This window comes from Lepisma saccharinum, chromosome 10 (genome assembly GCF_977018435.1).
Source record: "Lepisma saccharinum chromosome 10, izLepSacc3.1, whole genome shotgun sequence".
In the NCBI taxonomy this organism is placed as follows: domain Eukaryota; kingdom Metazoa; phylum Arthropoda; class Insecta; order Zygentoma; family Lepismatidae; genus Lepisma; species Lepisma saccharinum.
Genome location: NC_139238.1, coordinates 14725819 through 14746288, shown reverse-complemented (window position 1 = coordinate 14746288; position 20470 = coordinate 14725819). Strand labels below are relative to the sequence as shown.

At 37.3% G+C, this 20470-nt stretch overlaps 2 protein-coding genes across 2 annotated transcripts in view; one reads left to right on the top strand and one right to left on the bottom strand.

The window, feature by feature from the left end:
• Positions 1-20470, bottom strand: part of LOC145994475 (uncharacterized) — a 57940-nt gene that overhangs the window by 21758 nt on the left and 15712 nt on the right. Inside the window, exons 8-10 of the mRNA XM_083130610.1 lie at positions 19909-20051; positions 13917-14065; positions 1117-1135 (exon numbers count right to left, since the gene is read on the bottom strand). Of these exons, the coding sequence (XP_082986736.1) occupies positions 1117-1135; positions 13917-14065; positions 19909-20051 (311 nt within the window). The remainder of the gene's footprint in view (positions 1-1116; positions 1136-13916; positions 14066-19908; positions 20052-20470) is intronic.
• On the top strand, positions 15653-17214 carry LOC145994446 (lipase 1-like). The gene is made up of 3 exons (XM_083130582.1): positions 15653-15673; positions 15945-16134; positions 17105-17214. The coding sequence occupies exons 1-3, from the start codon at positions 15653-15655 to the stop codon at positions 17212-17214; spliced, it is 321 nt and encodes a 106-aa protein (XP_082986708.1).

Below are 20470 nucleotides of genomic sequence, written 5' to 3'. Positions count from 1 at the left end.
TGATGAAATTGATGAATGGACATTCACAAACAACCAAGCCCGAGCGGGATTCGAACCCGGGACCCTTGGCTTCGCAGCGCGATGTGTTAACCGCTCCGCCACAGGTTCCGGCCCTGACATTATGAGTGATAGGTAAATTACAGAAATTAAGATTAGAGAACAATAAACATTTGTACAAGAGAAAATATAATTAATAACAATAAATATTAGTGCAATGGGAAAGGTCGTGTCAAACGACATAATGATGAACAATTTGCCTATTACTAGCTTTGCGGCTTATTTGTACACCCGTGTTCACATAAAATGGCATGTTTTATAAGGCTGATAAGTTGAAATATGTGCCACTTCTTGTGAACAGGTGTGTACTATGCTGCTTGATTTCTGGAACTATGGAGGAAATATACTTATTTTTGTATGGTAGCAGGCACTGCTTCGGATCCCACTTTAAACTGTAGGTCCAGTCCCAATTAGTTCACCTGTGCGTAAATTGAACTAAGAACAAAACTCAACTCTTCACTTGAACCACCAAACGAATTGTTAAACATAGGCAGCACTAACAATTGAAAGGCTCGGGGGTTTAACACGGTAATCATTTTGATCATTATTGAGTTTATTAGTAAGCAGAAATGTTATTAGAAACTATCCTGTAGATAAATTGTTTTCGTGTTGTGTTTGCCAATTTCAGAAGCCTTCACTGAGTCCACTGCAAATTGCATGACATGTCAATTACACACAAAAATTGAAGAACGGCTCTTTTCACTTTGTATTTCAATAATAATAAAAATGACACCATATTTTACATCCCAACCCTTCAATTAACTCACTACCGACGTAATCGTCATTCAAAACCTACGAAACAGACGTGGGTACAAATAAATCAAACGAAATCAAATTAACTCTACCAGAAAAGTCAACAATATCAACCTTTGCCACCTCGGAAGGTCGAAGATAAGTTAATTAACTCATGGATTGTGTACAAAAAAATCAAAATTAAAAATAGAAAAGTAAAAATCTATAGCTTAGGTCACATACTTGATGTATACTTTACCATAAACTTGATGCAAGTGAAAGCTGCACTCTAGTGGCCTGTGAATTCACTACTATGTAGTTTATTACTTGTAACCTACTCCTGTACCTGGAAATAGATAAGTCAGAGGTTACGAAGTTATTCAAGTGGATGTGATAGAGGATATTGTACTTGGAAGAAGAAGAAGAAGAAGAAGTATGGGGTGTACAGATGCCTTGGCAATGTTATCATCAAAAATTTATGATACAATGAAAAGGAAAAGTAGCCTTATTGCTGCTTTCTTAGATATTAAAGAGGCATATGATAATGTAAATATAAATAGATTATTTAACATTCTACAAAATCTGAAAATACCTTATATGCATCTAAAAATAATTTGGAATCTATTAAAAAATCGTTGTTTATATTTTTACTTTCACAATAAAGTTGAGGGACCTAGATGGATAACAAGGGGACTTCCACAGGGAAGCCCTTTAAGTCATTTACTTTTTAATATATATTTAATGGATGTTCAAATATGTCCTGAGTCATTTGGATTTATACAATATGCAGATGATTTATGTATATATGAGCGTGTCAAGCAAGTAGATAAAGGAGTCACCAACATGGAATCGAAAATAATAGAGGTAAATAAATTTCTTGAGAATAGGTCTATGAATATATCATCAGAAAAATCAAAGTTGATTGTATTTAGTAAAAAAGGAGCTCCGAAAAATGTGAATCAATACACAAAAAAGTTACACATTCCCATAGAAAATTCAGTAAAATATTTAGGCGTTATATTTGATAGTAAATTAACATGGAAACCTCATGTAAAAATGTTAGTGAAAAAGGCAGAAGTAATTTACAATGTATTTCGTTCTATCGCTACAACAAAATGGGGAAGTCATCCTAGTACCATGATGAATTTTTACAAAAACTATTACAAACCAACAATAGAATACGGGATTATAGTCTTTAATACAGTTTCGGAACGTGTATTTCGATCTTTGGAAGTAATGCAGAGGAAAGTTCTACGAAAGTGTCTAGGACTGATGAAGATAACTCCCAATGTTGCTGTACATGGAAGCATGCGAATGGAACTTAAGTTATAGGAAAAGAGAAATGTCTATTAAATATCTGTTAAAAACAATGTCAGAAGTTAATCATCCGTTTAACGACATTCTATTCGACTTGGTTGAATTATATGTTACAGGCAAAATTAATAACTGCGAAGATATAGGATGGGTGCAATTATATAATGAGTACTATAAGGATCATCAAAAATTATTGAAAGTAAGGAGTAAGCCCATATATACTCTAGATTTTCCCGTTTGTGAATATAGAGATATTTATTTTCCTGAACAATATACAAAATATGATTACATGGAAAGATGGAAAGATTATTACTTTATATATACACAGACGGTTCAAAAAGTAGTCTAAATGTAGGATGTGCTGTTTATGATGTACAGAAGAAGGATAAATTATGATACATTTACCGGAAGATTTTTCCATTTTTACAGCTGAAGCTTATGCAATTTACCAAACACTAATTTATACATATAAATTCCAAGAAAAAAATATATTAATATTAACGGATTCCAAAAGTGTATTATATTCAATTCAGTCCAATTATGATTTATTATTTAAATGCTCCCCATACATTATAAACTGTGTAAAAACTTTACAAAATTTAAGGAGCAGGTGAAAAATAATTCATTTAACCTGGGTTAAAGCACATTGTCAAAATTTAGGAAATGATATGGCAGATTTGTATGCAAAACAAGCTAGGGTAATTCAACCTGTTCTGGAGCTGAAAACCTGGTACACAGACCTTCTACCGAGGGTGAAGAAAAAGTTGAAGGAAAACTGGACGGAATGGTGCAAAGGTGAATTTCAAAATGCAGGCAGCTTTTATCAGAGGATAGCTAATTTCAATAGAATGAGGCCTTGGTTTACAAAAGTTCAATGTTCACGGAATGTGATAGTATTACTAAATCGTATTAGGTCAGGACATACAACTACTAAAAGTCATTTACAAAAGATCCGGATTGTACAAAACCCAAACTGTACATGTGGCAACAAGGAAGATATGCGCCATATCATATTTGAGTGTAATAGATACACACAAGAAAGAGAGACATTCTATAAAACTCTTATAAACTGTGAAATTCCTTTTCCTCAGTGTTTGGAATCTTTGATTTGTGAACCTAACCTTACAGTTGGATATATATTGTTATCTTTTTTTAGAAAATGTGGATTAACTATTTAGTAGAAAAAAATTGTTGATAGTATCTTTTAATAATAATAATGTACTAAAAATGCAAGTTTATGTACAGTACATATATAGATATGGGAAAAACTGGTTAGCGGTAATCCCAAGTAAAATGTAAATAAAATAAATCACTAAACTCATGCAATGGCGTCCCTGTGAAAATTTACATGGGCTTGGTGATGTTTGCCCAAGTTTTTCCTGTCATGTACAGTCAACGGCAAAAATAATAATAGGCAAATTGTCCATCGCTATTTTCATCATTTTTTAATTCTACGTTCTCTGTTGTTTTGTAGAATGGAATTGTGTTGATTCCAAGCAGGTTTTGTCCTCTATTCCAGGGTATCTACCTGTCAAGAAAGGCAAGAAATCAACAGATAGGTCAACAAAAAGTAAAAAAAAAAAAAAAAAAAAAAAAGTTTTTGGTCAAGAAGTTTTGCTATTTTTCATAGTATAGTGAAATTACATTGTTATATCCTGCGATTTGATAAAATTGAGTGTTTGAAAATCTAAAATTGTACTGAGTTATGTTGTGGTTAAGATTTGTTAACATTCTTGTACAGGGTGTTTCAACAGAAACGCCGTGATTTCAAATGGCATTTTAAAATATTTATTAGAACTACACAATAGAAACAATTACATAATCTGATAGAGAAAACCCAAAAGTTTAATGGAAAACATGTTCGAAATGTCCACCTTGGCGATTTATCACTTTTCTCACCCGGTTGCACATGTTGTCAAATACCTGAGTAAGGGTTGCACGACTAACTTGTGCAATGTACTATTCGATGTTTGCTTTCAAATCATCTAGTGATCGCGGTCCTCGTTTGGAAGGTTCCTGCTTTAGGAAACCCATCAAGAAATGGTCACATGGGTTTAAATCAGGGCTAGTTGGACGCCACTCCAAACCATTTTGAAAGAAATGAAATCACACGATTGTTGAATTTTGAGTGAAGGAAGGTCAGGACAGGTTCAGTTGTATGCGTCCTAGCTCCGTCTTGCTGGAAGCATTTCTGACGAATTGGACAACGTTTCCGACGACGACCAGGACACGTATTCTCCAGCCGGAACCGTCTTGGACAGAAACAAGAGAGCGTGACTCAATAGACCAGGTCACCAACTGAATCTTCTGCTGGAGTGAAAGTCTCCTGTCCTCCATTACTGTACTACTGTACTACAAGCACCTGACAAACACAGATAGAAAAATAAATTAAATTAAATTTTAGACTTTTGTCAATCATAACATATACAAATTATTACTGTGAATATACTACAGGGTCATTTGAAATCACGGCGTTTCTGTTGAAATACCCGGTATGTGTGAAGTTTTATAAATATATTAAATAAAGTAATGTAGTCATTCCCCATCCACGATGAAATCTGAAGCATGCATTTTTACATGCATTAATATGTTAAAATACATCAATAATTTTTTCACATTTACCGGCCTTGTGGTACGGGTTTCTTGTTGAATAAAAATATATATTTTTCCTAATTTTGTAACTATACTTATCTAAGGAGGGGCCGATTAAATAAATGCTAAGAAGGAAAAGGGGGAAAAGGAAAGGTTAAGAAAAAGTCATGAAATTTTCAAGAACTTTGGGTTTGTTATGTTGGTAGGTATCCTGTATTCAGTGTTGAATCCAGCAACTTTCTTCCTGGGGGAAGGGGGGGGGGCATCAAACTTCACGGAGGATATCACAGGCATCAAATTTTAATACCAATAAAACAATACTAATATTTGAAAATTTCCCCTTACTTCTAATATGTAATTAAATTAAGTGTAAATAAGTGTCATTTTAAAATGAGATTATGAGAATAAAGAAATATTATTATAGCAAGGCGTCTAGACTTTCTGCAAATATCTGAATGATATAATCACTGAAACTTTCTGTAGGTTCCTTGTCCCCCCTCAGTTGACACTTTTACACACAAGCTTTAAACGTATCCTGAGCCATTATTTTTATTAATTAAGCAGTTATCAAAACTCTCTAGCAGTCCTAAACCCGAAGGTTCATGGTTGTAGGAACACAAGCCTTCCATCTGTCCATATCCTGGGCAAGATCAATCCAACCTTTTCCATTCTTACCGATTTCCTTTAGGTCCATCTCAACGTCATCCCTCCATCTACGTCTTGCCCTTCCTACAGGTCTCTTACCATTAGGTTTCCCAACAAGAATCCTGTAAACTCAAAACGGACGATAATTTACATTCGTTTATTTTTTTTACTTTTAATTATAGAGAGAACTAAATCTGTGCTTATTACTACGAAAAAATTTCCTGGAGGGACTCCCCCCCCCCCCTCCGCCGAAATCATCATTGCCTCTATTTATTGTAGTTATTATTTCATTCATTATCATCACACTGTGGAAAATAGATTAATTAAAATAGTGATAAACAATTCGTCTACTGTTTCTTTTGTTGTTGAGTGTACAAGATCTTCTATCACATCCACTTTGACAACTTCGTAGCTGTGACTTTTGTACGGGATCTACGTCTGAGGGAACTACACTAAAAAGCTTAACAAGCCAACAAAAGATGTCGTAGTTTTCACCATCCACTTCTCTATTAAAATAAAATCAATATAAGCAAAAGGTGATAGATAAATTTTAAAGAAGAGTTGAGTTGGTGTTTTTAAGTCCACTTTATGCACAGTAAGGCTAATCGGGACTGGACCTACAGCTTAAAGTGGGATCCGAACCACTTGTGCCTCCACTGGGTATCGAACCCGGGACCCCTTGATTACAAGGCGATGACGCTACCACTGCGCCATGGGGGAGGCCAAGGATAAAGAGGAAAACTGTCAAAGCCGGGAATCGGATTTCTTCAAATTTACAGGAGAAAGTACTTACGGAATTGAGTTTCTGTGTAATTTCGGGAGGTCGTAGAAGTGTTTTCTCGCATTTTTTCAATGTATTTGGCCGCTAAATCATGTATTTTTCTATAATAATGTCCGTCCGATGCACGAAAGCTGTTGCTTGAATTTCCATACATGAACTCGAACCGGATGTTGCGAGCATCTGATGACGTAATCCCCGGTAAGTGTTTCCAAACACACAGGTTTTTCACTATATCGCCCATCCTAAAGCAACCTAACCTAACCTTATCGTGAATGTTTTTTTCGGGCTATGCGGGAATGGTTTTTGGGGCTATTCGTGGATGATCATACTATCCCGAATGGTGTTTGGGGTTATGCGGGAATGGTTTTCCGGGCTATGCGGGAATTTTTCTGTTAAGAAGGTTGAAACACTGCTTTGCCGTTTGAAACACAACGCTAGGCAAGATTTGCCCTCCATTTTGCGTGTTCAGGAAGCGAGAAAAGAACGAACAATAATTACTCGATATGTCGACAATAGATACTAATTTCGTTAAAAGAAAGCGAAGCACCTTGTTAAACAATCTTTCGCAATGCAGAATAAGTAAGTACGAATGTCAACAATTACAGAATAAACTAGTTACAGCCGATTTCCGGCCTTGACAGTTTTACTGAATAAAGTTTTAATCTGTTTTCTGCTCTTTCCTTCATGACAACTTATATTGTTTGCCTTCGTAGTAGTTATCTGCCTTCAGCAGAAAGCAAGTGCAGCAATTTTTGTTTCAGGATTTCAGCACACGTTTTGTACAGGTCAGCGTAATTTGAATTTGTCCTTTCCTTACTTCTTGCACACACGATACATATGGACTTCGGTACTTAAGCAATCTCATGTTCAGTGGCGGATTAGGAACATCTTTCGGTGGAGAAAGTGGAGTGGACATTCCTGACACCCGCTCGCTCACTATGATTTGTGGATGATTATGTTACAGGAAGGGATATCACTATTCACCTCCCCTCCTAGTCTACCCCACTTTTACAAATGTGTGAGACTCCCGGGCAGTGATGTGCGTCTACGCGTAAACAACGATAGTGTACATTCTACACGTAGACTATTTTATACATGTAGATTACGTAATCTATGTAAACAACATGGCGAAAGGTGATAACTTAGCAAAGGGCGCTGTGGAGGTAAAATAAAATTATACTGCGTATCAGTTGCTGATGTGTGAGGAGACCATTTCATACTCTTTCTTCCAAATTCGAACAATTTCTTACCTAGGAAGAGACCTAATGTAGGAAACATTCTAGTGTTTTATGGGGGAACGACCACTTTTGCCTCACGACTGCCATCTGTTGTTGTTTTTTGCATACTATTTATCTTCTTCCATAGTTGATAATAGAAGAGAAGAGAAATTTTGTTGTAAATAGGATTCCTTTCATTTCCTTAGGAACCAATATAGTTGAAAATGTCACTTTCCTTTCATGAAACCCTTGAAAATTAATTTTAAGGCACTTTAGATTGTCTATGTAGTCTATGTAAACTACAATCCAATGTAATCTACGCATAGATTACGTGTAGACAACGCATGTAGACGTAAACTTATAGTCTACGGCACATCACTTCTCCCTGGAGAGAATGCTATCCCCTTAGGGAGAATTCACACCGAAGAGACACACGACACGAGAGTTTCACACCAAAGAGACAAGGTGCACGCGACACACGGCAAGCGACATTTGTTTCTTTGCTCAGTTCGCATGATGGTACCGATGTAACTGCATTAATCAGTTTATTAGTTACTAGAGAAAAAACGTAACAAGAGACATTGTTACATGTAAATCGCGTTGTAAAATGTGTGCAAGTTATTGAAACTCTGGAGAGGCATGTTGTGCATGAGGAAACTGAGAAATAATATGCACTGAAATCAAACTGTATACGCTAGACTTTCCAGCCTGAATAAAGCGAATACCTAAACACTAGAGAAATGGCTCTCAACCTAAGTGAAACCATGTCGCGGTATTTTTTAAGTGGATGCCCTTAGCCAAGAATATTCCTCGTAAATACCTTTACAGTATTTAAGATTTTATGCATGAATTAATATGTACCTATGAAATTAAATATTGATACATAAATTCTGGCATAATCATGAAGAGTAATAATAGTTTGATTACATGTAGGATTGTGGACAAATATGGTGACGAAATGGTAACGTCGTCTCCTTGTAATTAAGTGATCCTGGGTTCGATAACCGGTGGAGGCACATAGGTCGAGTCCTAATAAGTATAGTTGTGCATAAAATGGACGAAATTCACAACTCAAATATGATATTGGGATTATGATAGTTGTCAACCACTTTCAGCAAAACCTTTCGCAGCTCAGTATAGTTGATACGAGGCCACGGTATCGGGTCGCGGTCCGGCAGTTGAGCTACAATGCACTAGAGTACTTTACCATGTTGACTGATCTATTTTGTACTAAAGTGCCTCTATATGCAGGCGTTCGTGGCGGCAACTCTCTTCAGATCTTGGACGTTAACCAAATAAACGCGTCATCCATATCTCTGGAGCAAGGACGCGCCTAGCTGCAGAGAAGGGGGGCAAATCGAGTGGCCAGCGCAAAGCAGTCTACACTATGCTGCGAAGACTGGTAACTGCAGTCACTTTACTCCCTCCACGAGATCCCGATCCCTCTCGCGTGTTCATTGGTGAAGCCGTCTCGTGTCACTACTTGCGCAGAGGTTTCGTTTTGTTCGCTTGCTCCAGAGAGGGTAGCAGAGTATAGACTACGCAGTCCCCCCCGGAGGTGGGCTGGTATCGTAAAAATGAATATCACATAGCTGCGCCCTAGATAGGGACAGGATGCAGTATTTAGTAATTAGAATTTTCACCTTCGTTTTATTTTGTTTTTGTTTTTACCACTTTGGTTCTTGTAACATTCTTTACTGTTTTCATTAGAAGATCACGATTTTCTCAACATTTGGGGTGTAGCCCCATCAACTCCCCCTGCGTACGCAAATGTCTACAGCAACAATCGCCACATTTTCAGAGCCGTGGAACTGCTTCTCACATTTGCGTACAGATGGCTCTCTAGGTTGGATTGACTTTTTACGATATTTTCTTGGTTTTTAATGCAACATGTTGCGTTGAACTTTTATTTATAAGATCTCTAATTTCAGAACCATTTAAAGTTTTACATTCTGAGATACAGGAAGGAATTTCAGATCAATTATTATATCTCACAGTCAAACAGGTCGATTGAGTTAATATATATTTTCTTGAGTACTATATATTGGTCTGTCTACTAATTCATAGTTCTGATAGATCATCATCATCTCAGAAACATAAAAGTATGTTATTTTTACGTTATTCTGATTAGTTTTCTAAAATAGTGATTGATATTCAACCTTCGTATACCCGCCGCGGTCCAACAATTTTACTCCTAAGTATCTACTTTTTTTTAGAAAACAACTTATTCGTTAATTAATATGTACCCTTGAAATTTAATATTAATAAATAAATTATGACATAACCATAGGGAGTATTAGATTATGTCTAAGTTTGTCAAATATAGAATTCGGTTTAAATTAGTTGATAACGACTGAATCTAATTGAAACTTTTAATATAATCTGACCAATATCATTAAATCAATTTGGTAATAACTGATTTTCATTGACATTTTCCATTTCGGACCCCAAAAATTTCAGTTAATCAGAATATTTCCACTTCAATATATTTGTCAATTAAAATTGCTGCCCAAACTAAATTAACCGTGGTGTCCGTCCGTCAACCTCCACATTTGAAGACGGGAAACAACGACCCCTCACCCCCCCCCCCTTACGGTTGTTGCAGCATGCAATTTGATCACTCACCACCACTGTCGCAAAAGCATTTTCTGTTATCTCAGTGGACACCCGAACGAAAGGCTGTATTTCCAGGTTGTTGTCAGCTCGGGCTGCAAGTCGGTTCACTCTTCCGGGCGTAACTCTAGCTCCCACGCTTGTAATTCAAATTTGAAGTTTGTACGGGCGACAGTCCCCTCTCAGTGGGCTTGATTTCCACCAGCACTGGCGCGAAACATCTTTCCGGGTGGTTGCCAGCTCCGGCTGCAATCCATAAGCTTGAGAACATTAATAGTGGATGAATTAGTTAACGGCAGTTTTCTTTATAGTGTTTAGAACTAAATTACAATATTTAGAACTAAATTATAAACATTGAGAACTAATTAATAATATTTTGAACTAAATTATAAACATTGAGAACTAATTAATAATATTTTGAACTAAAAAATCCTTTTTATATGCATAATGTTATAGTTTTATTAACATATAAACATTAATTATTACACATTTATACTTTACATACCTTGCAGTATACACAGCATCTATTTCCGCTAATTACCTTATATCTACATATTTTTGGACGTTAGTCACAAATTTATATTCATATATTAACAAAACTCAATAATTATGCACGTAAAAAGGATTATTTAGTTCTAAACATTACAAATTTGTTCTAAATATTGTGATTTTGTTCTAAACACTAAAAATAAAATAGCTAATTCATCCATTACTAGCAACTCTGGGCCAGGTATAATTGACGGCAGTTCAGAAATACTGCTCTAGAATTCGTGATCGACAACCTTGGGGTTTAGTTCTGCATGAGACTGTTCAGAGCGGAGATGGCCAACACCAGGGCCGCAGGCCAAATTCACTGGTTCTCTGTAGATCATGTTTACCCAGTGCAATTTTACATTCAAAAATTTAAAACAAGAAATGAAAGAACGCTTGCTTCTTCCTGGCAAATAAATCTTCAAGGTCTGAAGTTATCAAGGTAACGTCGTAAAAGTTACGTAATATACAGATTTTTTAAGTCCACTTCATGCTCACATGGGCTAATAGGGACTGCACGCACAGTTTAACATGGGGTCCGAACCACCGTGCAAAGCATCTTTGTCAGGATTCACAGGGGTGGATGGAAAGAATGAAGTTCTGGAAAAGAAACATAGATGGCAGCACAAGGTAAAAGAATATCAATAAATTGTTTGAGGATAAGTATCGATTTAGTGAAAGTATAGGTATGACAAAAAGATGTAAAAAATACAAGAGCGATGTATGAAAAATAGATAATAGATGGAAAGAAAATGTAAACGGTTTACGTCATTCAACAAGTTCAAACCTGTAGTCAATTATTAGGCACGCATAAAGAAGTAGCCATCGCAATAAAACCAGTGACGTACATTTTCGCTCGATTTTTGCATATTTTGTCTTCATTACCATTCGAATTCTGCACACTTGATCACAACGCGACCAGGAAGCTTCTCCGATTTAAAGAGTAGTAGGGATAATTACAGTGAATGAGTCCGATTTTCTTCTAGAAATTAAGTCGTGAACCGTGGCGTGCCCAAGGTGGGGAGGGTGATAGGAGTTATAGCCCCACTTTAGCCCAGTATTCCTAGAAAAAAAAGGCGTCAAAGGCAGGAAAAGATAGCAAAATGAGGTCTGATCCACTTTTGAATATCCAGGGTACGCCACTGGTAGTGAAAGCTGGAGAAGTAAAGAGAGGCGGGGGTCAAGATCATTTCCTGAATGTGCACATCGTCTCAAACAACTGATTTAGTGCATTTTTAATTTGTCCACGAAATATTTGTGCAATCAGCAACTTTCTTGTGTCAAGGAACGGCTGTGTAACGCGGTGTACTTTGCACCCGCGTTTGCTTACATGCAAAACTTAGTTGAACGAATACTTTGTCCTTCCTTGAATGTATACAGGATGTAATAACACACACACTTGTACATGCAAGTGTGCCTTGCTTAATACGTACTATTTGCATTGTTTGGGCTTCCTAAAGAACAGTCATGGGCCTATGATTTGAACATAGAAAGCGATTACAGATTACCGATAATGATAATCCTGGCGCTGCCAGTTTGTACACTGTTAATAAATTTAATAATACTGTACACTAACTAAAATAAAAAATGAAAAATAATAATGTAAGAAATTGAAAAAAATAACGGAGAAATTCTCTTTTCTGCGTTTCCTTAGTCTTTAAAAGTGAAATACCAAAGACTGAATTGTAGTGTTTAATTATATATAAGTACCTTCATTGTCATCTACCAAGCCTTCCGGGGAAGATAAGAATGTCGAGACTTTCGCATATGGCTTATTCGTTACTTCGAAATCTCAAGTCAAACTTCCACTAACTTTTAATAACAAAAGACAGATCTCACATTACTCAAGACCTGCATAAGAGGCCAACCAGTTAAAATTAACTGTACAAAATTATGTTCCCAGTCATGTTAAACCAGTTGATCCAATTAAGCTCACTTGAGAACTGGCCAAATAACAAAATAATAATTCTTCGTTTCTCCGATAGAGGTCAGTCAATTTCAATACTGTGGTTAGGAGTCAGGTTTTTGAATTGAGATCCATCCAAATGCTGCAGTTAGAGGAAACTTTTTGAGATATTAAGGTAGTTTCGTTTTGTGTTAATTTTAATGCATCTAATACAGTACAATAGAATTTATGCATTCATTACCCCATGTTCTTACATAATATTAAAAGTAAAAGTAATATATCCATCGTGACATCTATCGCACTATAGTTCAATTCCTTGAGAAGCAATCCATTTTGATTCCTGAGTGACAAATCTTTGTGTTATTAATCGGAATAGCTATAGGGCACATGTATAAAACCAGTAATTCCTTCCGTTCACACATTGCGAAAAATCAGGCATTTTCACCGTTCTACATTCTTCCTATACTCTGTCCCATTATCTCTTGAGCAAGCGAACGAAAGCAAGTCTCTGGGCAAGTAGTGACGCGAGACGGCTCCACCAGTGAACACGTGCGAGGGAATGGAATTGCTTGGAGGGGAGGAAGCGACTGCAGTTACCAGCCCTCGCAGCAGCGTGTACTGCTTCGATCTGCCCACTCGATGCGCGGCCTTGCTCCAGAGAAAGACGGGACAGAGTATAGGATCTGTACAAGGGCGTACCCGGACTTTTTTTTTTCAGGGGGATAGCAAACGAACGTTTTTTCGGTATGACAAACACCACTTTCCCATGGAGGACAGAACAAAATTGAAAAAAATAATCTATTCGATTTCCATGGCGGGCAAGTTCCCCCCTTGCCCCCTTTGGATAAGCCCATGGATCTGCAATCAACTGATCACTAGTTAAATCTCGGAGATAGTCACTTAAGGTTCAGTTCTGATTAAGCTATTAATATTACTTCTTTAGCAGATTTTATTAATCATCTTGTATAATAGGTTGTAATATACTGATGTACCGAGAAACTCATCTCCAGGGCTAGGGCTTCTACCCCCCCCCCCCACTATTTCGCTGCTGATAAGGTATGAGCCGCCTCAGAAATAAAATTCTGGCTACGGGCATGTGTGCATATATAAAGTGTACTTTAAACGAACCTTATCAAACATTTTATTTGCTTCCTTTGGAATATTGAAAACAAAAATAATATTTACTTCCGACCTCCGTGCCGTAGTGGTTAGCACAGCGCGCTAATACACAAGGGGTTCCGGATTCGAGTCCCGGCCAGGACATGACTGTTCAATGTCAACATATCACTCATTCTCATCTTCGCGATTTGCCAAAAGTGGCAGAAATGCGATGTAACCAAATCAATCAATCCAAGATTTATCAGTTAAGGGTTCTCATATATAGTAACATAGGCCAAGAATAAAATAAAGTTTTTTTGCAAATCTTTTAAAAAATATATATTTTTAAAAATCAAAGTATTTTTTATTTCTGTTTCCAAATTAAGTAACACCAAATTCACAGCAGGGTGTGAAAATTCGTCTGCTTCACTCGAACTGACTCATGACGCTGACGACTCTGTTGTTCACCAAATTGTCCACGTCTATGGCCCAGATGAAGTCCAAGTGGTTGAAGGCGGCCAAAGGAACTCTGTATGATCCCACAAGGTTTGGAAGATGCTCGGCCAGCCACTGAACATCCTGTGAAAAGTAATACAGAGTGAGCAGAAAGACTAGCCCTGATTTAATTTTTTGGTACATAAAAAGTAGGATTCCTCCCCGATGGCGCAGTGGTAGCGACGTCGCCTTGTAATCAAGGGGTCCCGGGTTCGATATCCGGTGGAGGCACATAGTGGTTCGGATCCCACTTTAAACTGTAGGTCCAGTCCCAATTAGCCTTACTGTGCATAAAGTGTACTTAAAACACCAAATTAATAAATCAATCTAAATGTACCCCCAAATCACAAGTTTGTTGTTTAATCGTATACTTTAACATGTGCACCATTTGTTGTATGTAGACAGGAGAGAGTAGTTCGAAGTAGGGACACTAACATATTTTGGTTCACCAAAAGCAAATATATCGCTGGAAAAAAAAAGTTTCAGACCTTTTCTTGTCTGAGTAGGTCCTAGACTATCAGAAAACAAGTTTGAAATTTTAACTGAAATTTTGTTTTTTTGTAACGAACTGGAATCAATATTAATTTCTTGAGGCTTATTTAATTCAAGTTAATTATAATAATTGCTATGAGAAGGAGGATAGACTGGACATAGCCTAAACAAAAGAAGGAAGAAATGTAGCAGGGGAGACTTGGAAGAAAAACAAAAAGAGGAAGAGAAAGAAAAAGAGAAGAGGTTTAGAATAAGGAGTATGGGGAAGACCACAAAAAAGATATGCAAAGTGCTTAGGAAAGCGGGCATTAAAACTTACAGGAAGGGAGGGAGAAGCATCTTAAGAATAGCGAAGAATGCAAACAAGAAAAAGGAAAACAGAGAAGAGGAAGGGATTATCTACGAAGTGAAATGTAAAGAATGTCAGAGTGTGTACATAGGAGAAACGAAAAAGAGGCTGAAAGACAGGTTGAAACAACATAGGGATGATGTACGACTTAAGGGAGAGAGAAATGCGATATTTAAACACACGAGAGAAACAGGACATGACATAGAGTGGGATGAGACTAAGCAGATAGGAAGGGAGAAGAGAATACTAGTGAGAAAATGGAAGGAGGTCAAGGAAATAGAGAAGGAAGGAGAAGTAGACGCAATGACCTGAAATGGGGACTGAAGATAAACAAAGAATGGAAGAAGGTGTTAGAAAGAGTGGAAAGGACAAGAGAGAAAGACGAAAGAAGACGGAAGTAGAATGAAGGAAATAGAGCGTGAGATAAAGAGTCCAACCACATTATCTTTCAGGTGAAAGTAAAGTTGACAAGGGAAAGCCACCTGCTAGATTGTTCCAGAACAACTTTCTAATAGTCTGGAGGGGAGTATATTTGTGTATATATATCGTCCTGTTCTTGTACTGTTACATTTGTACTTGAGTCTGATGAAGACCTTGCTAGAAGGTTGAAACGTTACGTTTAGTTTATATATTTTTTAAAATAATAAAATAAATTTCTGCCTTGGTCAGCATATTGAATTTTTTTCATATCATGGAAGCAAGGCTTAATGGTGTTATTATAATAATTATTAATACAATATTTTGTCACTGAAGTTAAGTTTTTTGTATAATATATGAACATTTGTGGGAGCCGTTGACCCTTTCCTCCCTATCTGGACACCCACATATACATGTCGTATTATGAGACAGAGGTATTGGGCTTCTTTAAGGGAGCTTTCAGACCAAAGCGACACGTTGTACTTAACGAACATTCAGATATAAATGCAAATATTCGTACCGAAGTGACATGGCAAACTACACGTGGCAGTTTGTCGCTCGCGTGTTACTCGGACTGAGCCGCGCGTTGTGTCGCCTCGTTCTGTTGCGACAAAAAAGACGTTAGAAATAGAACTTGTTTTAACCCTTCAAACCACTTTACAGCCGAGTTACACCTTAAAACGCAAACTTTTGACAAATTCGCAGGAGGAAACCATTCTCAAACATGGCTACCCCGCAGAAACGCATCACGTGTTAACCGAAGACGGATACATCCTTGAAGTGCACAGGATCCCGAAGTCTCCAGAGAAGGAAGAGAGACCGGTTGTACTGATGCATCATGGGTTGCTCTCCAGCTCCTTCGATTGGATCGTGCAAGGACCCGGATCATCTCTAGGTGAGTCAATTGGTTCTTCACATACGGTCTGGGTAACTTGTCGTATTTGTGGAAGAGCGCTCTCGTATGCACGTATAAAGTACGGTAATGTAGCTTTGGAAGAAGGGCGAAATGAAGCGAGCTAGGCAGGAGGCTTCGTCGGTCGCGTGCGTGCAGTGGGAAAGCTCTGGTGATCTGATTCGTCAGTAACAGTGAGAGGGAGATTCTCACTCAGTCCCTCTCTCTCCCTCTCTCTCTCTCTTTCTCAAGATAAAAGAATAGAAGGAAAAAGATAGAAAGAAGATAAAAAAATAAATGAAAAAAGAGGCGGAAGAGAAATTAATGAAAGGAAAAAAAAGGAAGAGAAAAGAAGGAGAGGAAAAAGAGAAAAAAAATAAAAAATGAAAGCCAAAAGAGAGGAGGAGAAGAAAAGTATGAAAGAAAAAGAAAGCAGGAAGGCAAAAGAATAAAAGAAATAGAGGAAGAAGAGGAAAGATGAAAGGAAAAGAGGAAGAATTGAAAAGAATGAAGGGAAAAAGAGGAAGAAGAGTAAATAATGAAAGGAGAAGAGAAGAGGAAGAGAAATAAATTTAATTAAAAAGAGAGGAAAACAAATGAAAACAAAAAGAGAGGAGGAAAAGAAAATAATGAGAGATAAAGATATCAGGAAGGCAAAAAAATAAAAATAAAAAGAGGAAGAAGAGAAAAGAATGAAAGGAAAAATGAGGAAGAAGAGATAAGGATGAAAGGAAGAAGAGGAATAAAATAGAGAAGAAAAAAGAGGAAGAAGAGAGACGGAAGATATATATATATATTTTCTTTAAAAGATAAATCCTGGAAAGTTTAAAAAATATGCTCTTTACATGCAAAATAACTCAAAATATGCAAATGTGGTTTCATTTATATTTTTCTCAAAGCTCACAAGAAAACATTTCTTTTTTTTAAATATGCATACTCCTAGAAACATGCATTTACATTATTTTTTTCCCAGCGTATCTATTCGCAGACATTGGCTACGATGTTTGGCTTGGTAACGGAAGAGGAAATATGTACGCGAGAAACCACACTACTTTGAATCCTGACAAAATGGATTTCTGGTAAATCAGGTGAGATCCGTTACTTTAATTATAGACATTCAGAACGTCACAGTCTTATTTCGAACATACACAGGCCGCACGAGTGTCCATCCCCCCAAATCATGTGGTAATCCACATGAAGTATTTAATTACGATAGCGTGTTTACTGACAGTAACGTTTTTTAAGCTTTATTGAACACGATACTTGATCTGCCCTTCCTCCTTAAGCAGAGGTTTCCATCCCCCAGCTAGACCGTGGATGCATTACCCCTCAAAATATTTTGGTGAATATGTAATAATTCATTTTATTTGAATACAATAGCCTGTTAATCTGTCCATATTTGTTAATGGTTCAAATTTTCGAAACAACGAAAAGCTAGCAATCTCAAGTGTCATAATTAGAGCGCGGAAGTTTGGCAAAATGCCTCTTTTTATCTACTGCATATATATTGATAAATTTTTTCCGGATATACGTTTTTTATGTTGTTTCGAATGTTTTAGAAGCCTTTTCATTTTGCCTATTTGGGACCCCACTGCCTATTTTTAATTATAATGCCTTTTTTTGCCTTTTTCAATTAAATTTGACATATTTTTTTTAAAAAAATGTGTATATAAATTATTGTTCTCCCAAAAAACGTTGTTGGCATTTATGTGGCCGCGGTGGCTCAGTCGGTAACGCGTCTGACTACCATGCTCAAGGTCCCGGGTTCGATCCCCGGCCGGTTCAAATCCGGGAACTTTTCTAAGGTTGGAAGCGGCCCCGGCGCCCACCCAGCGTCGAATAACATGGGTACCTGGGGGAAACCCTGGGGGGTAAAGGCGGTCAGGGGCGTGATGCTGATCACATCACCCCCACTCACGACCGGATCAAGAAAGTGTGGGGCGTTACCCCCACAACCCCTATACGCCTTCATGGCGTGGTGCTATGCACAGGGGAGCACTTTACTTTACTTTAATAGAACCATGTCATTAAACTGACTCACCTGCTTTAAATTAAGCAGTATACCGACACTAAACATTATATTTTAAGAAATTATATTATTAATAAATATCGAGAATATTGTTTATGTCTTGTAGTGCAGCTACAGTATTCTTCACAATCGTCTCATGAAAATGCCAGACACACATTTTTGTAACATTTTATATCTTTTTCTTTGCAGGCTTACAAGAATATTAATTTAATGGGTCTTCAATACTTTCATAGAATCCCTCGATATTTACTCTTTTCCAGCTTCTCCTTTCCCATGTTCGGCACCGAAACGTGCGCATATCATATCGCTAAATATAGTCCCCAAATATAATGTTCGAACTCTAAAGAAATCCTTTAACAATCTAAGATTTTACACTTTATTAAGAGCTTCATATATCCTCGCCTCAAATTTAATATTCAATCCTTCAACCTAGATATTACTCCCTCCAAAAGAAAAAAATCTCCAAACCACATTTTCCGGTACAATCTCAGACGTAATATTAATACACAAGAGTTGCATATCCCCCCAAAATTTAATGCTCAGCCCCCCTTAACTAAAATTCCCACGATAATCTAAGATTTAACAATGATATTCAATAGTCGGATATTGCCCCCCCTCCCGCAACGTTTAATCCTCAATCCCCCACCAGAATCCACGTGTCGAATTGAGACCCAATAAAAGTTGGATATCCCCACTTCCTTAATAATAATAATATTACCCGTTACAATGTCCTTGGCAGTCTAGAATTTGCTATTTATGTAACAGCAATGGATAGTTAATAACGTAATTCAACTTGTGCCAAATGCTGTACTGTTTCACATCAAATTTCCATCACAAAGAATCTCCCCCCCCCCCAAAAAAAAGTTGCTTCGACATAACGTGAGTTCACAAACCCACAAACCCACCTGTGGGCATCATCGCTACCTCTAAATACTTCATTTTCTTCATCTAATGGATTAAATATGGTGTACCTAAGGTGTAAACGTCTTTACATTTATTTTGGAAATAATTTGTATAAATGTTGAATTCTATATTAGTACATTAAGGAAAAATTCCCCACCCCCAAAAGAAAATTCCATGGCGCAATCTGCGCCACAATCCCCCCCCTGTGGGCACCCCTGGCAAGGGGCGCAATTGCCTCCAACATTTTCAGGCTTGTTAACATTTACAAGTTTAAGGTACTTTCCTTTTTAAACCTTCTGGGACTGAGGAGCAAAATAGTAAAGAGTATTTTTTTGTGTGATTCTGCAAATTTAACAGTTATTTAGTAATTAATCCTGGATGCAATTTCTATGATATGGAAAACTTATTCGATTCTGCACCCCCCTCCTCCCCAGCCCATGAGACTATGTTTGATTGTCTTAGTTTTCTCACACATTTCTCGTTTTGTTTCTATGACGTTATTTCTCGATTCTCAGGGTTTGCGAGTGCGTGCTGCGGAACATTTAGGATCTAAGAACATTTTTGCTTATTCTTTTATGTAAACGAGCTATTAGCGACAGATATAGCAACTTGAAGGTATATATAGGCTACTAACAGCATCAAACCTGACCTACCTAACCTACTCACTTATGCATCTACTATCGGAAGTAAACACGTGAATAGATTAGGTAGGTTTGATTTAGTGCTGTCAGCGTATTTTGCACCGCAGACAATAGTCCCTGTTGCAAACTATCGCTAACTTCTCGTTATTTGTAATTTCGCCTTTTTTTATTTTCACACCAAGAGATGGCACTGCGATCACTTACCTTGGGGTCAGCCAAGTTATCGTTGTCGCTGTGATGTAGGGACACTGGGGAAGTTATCTTGCTGAGGTCATACGCTGGGGGTATTATATGACCATATGTTGCCAGATTCCTCACGGGTCCATAGTCGTACTTCTGGAATCTTTCTGAAACAGAAAATATCTCGCATGTATACATGCTGACCTCAATTTTATATAGTCACAGCTGAGAATAAGGATACACTTTCACTTTTTAACATTGATGGTACATACTCAACCTATTAATCACATCTTATTTACCCTACCACAGCACAGTAAACAATAGTACCATCGACATTTACAGAATAATCTCAGACCAGCAAGCAGTTCATACAAAATTTACCCTATCCGAAATACTAATTCAAATATTCCCTGAAACCACAGTTAAAAATTGCAGCATGCTAACCAATTATTGATTGAAGATATCCGTTCGTTAGAAGCGCTTAGAACCTTCAAGATGATGGAAGACACACACATACCCATCTCAACGGGTTAACACTAGCAACTAGCAAGAGAAGGTTACAAGTCGAAAAAGTTGATTTTACAGA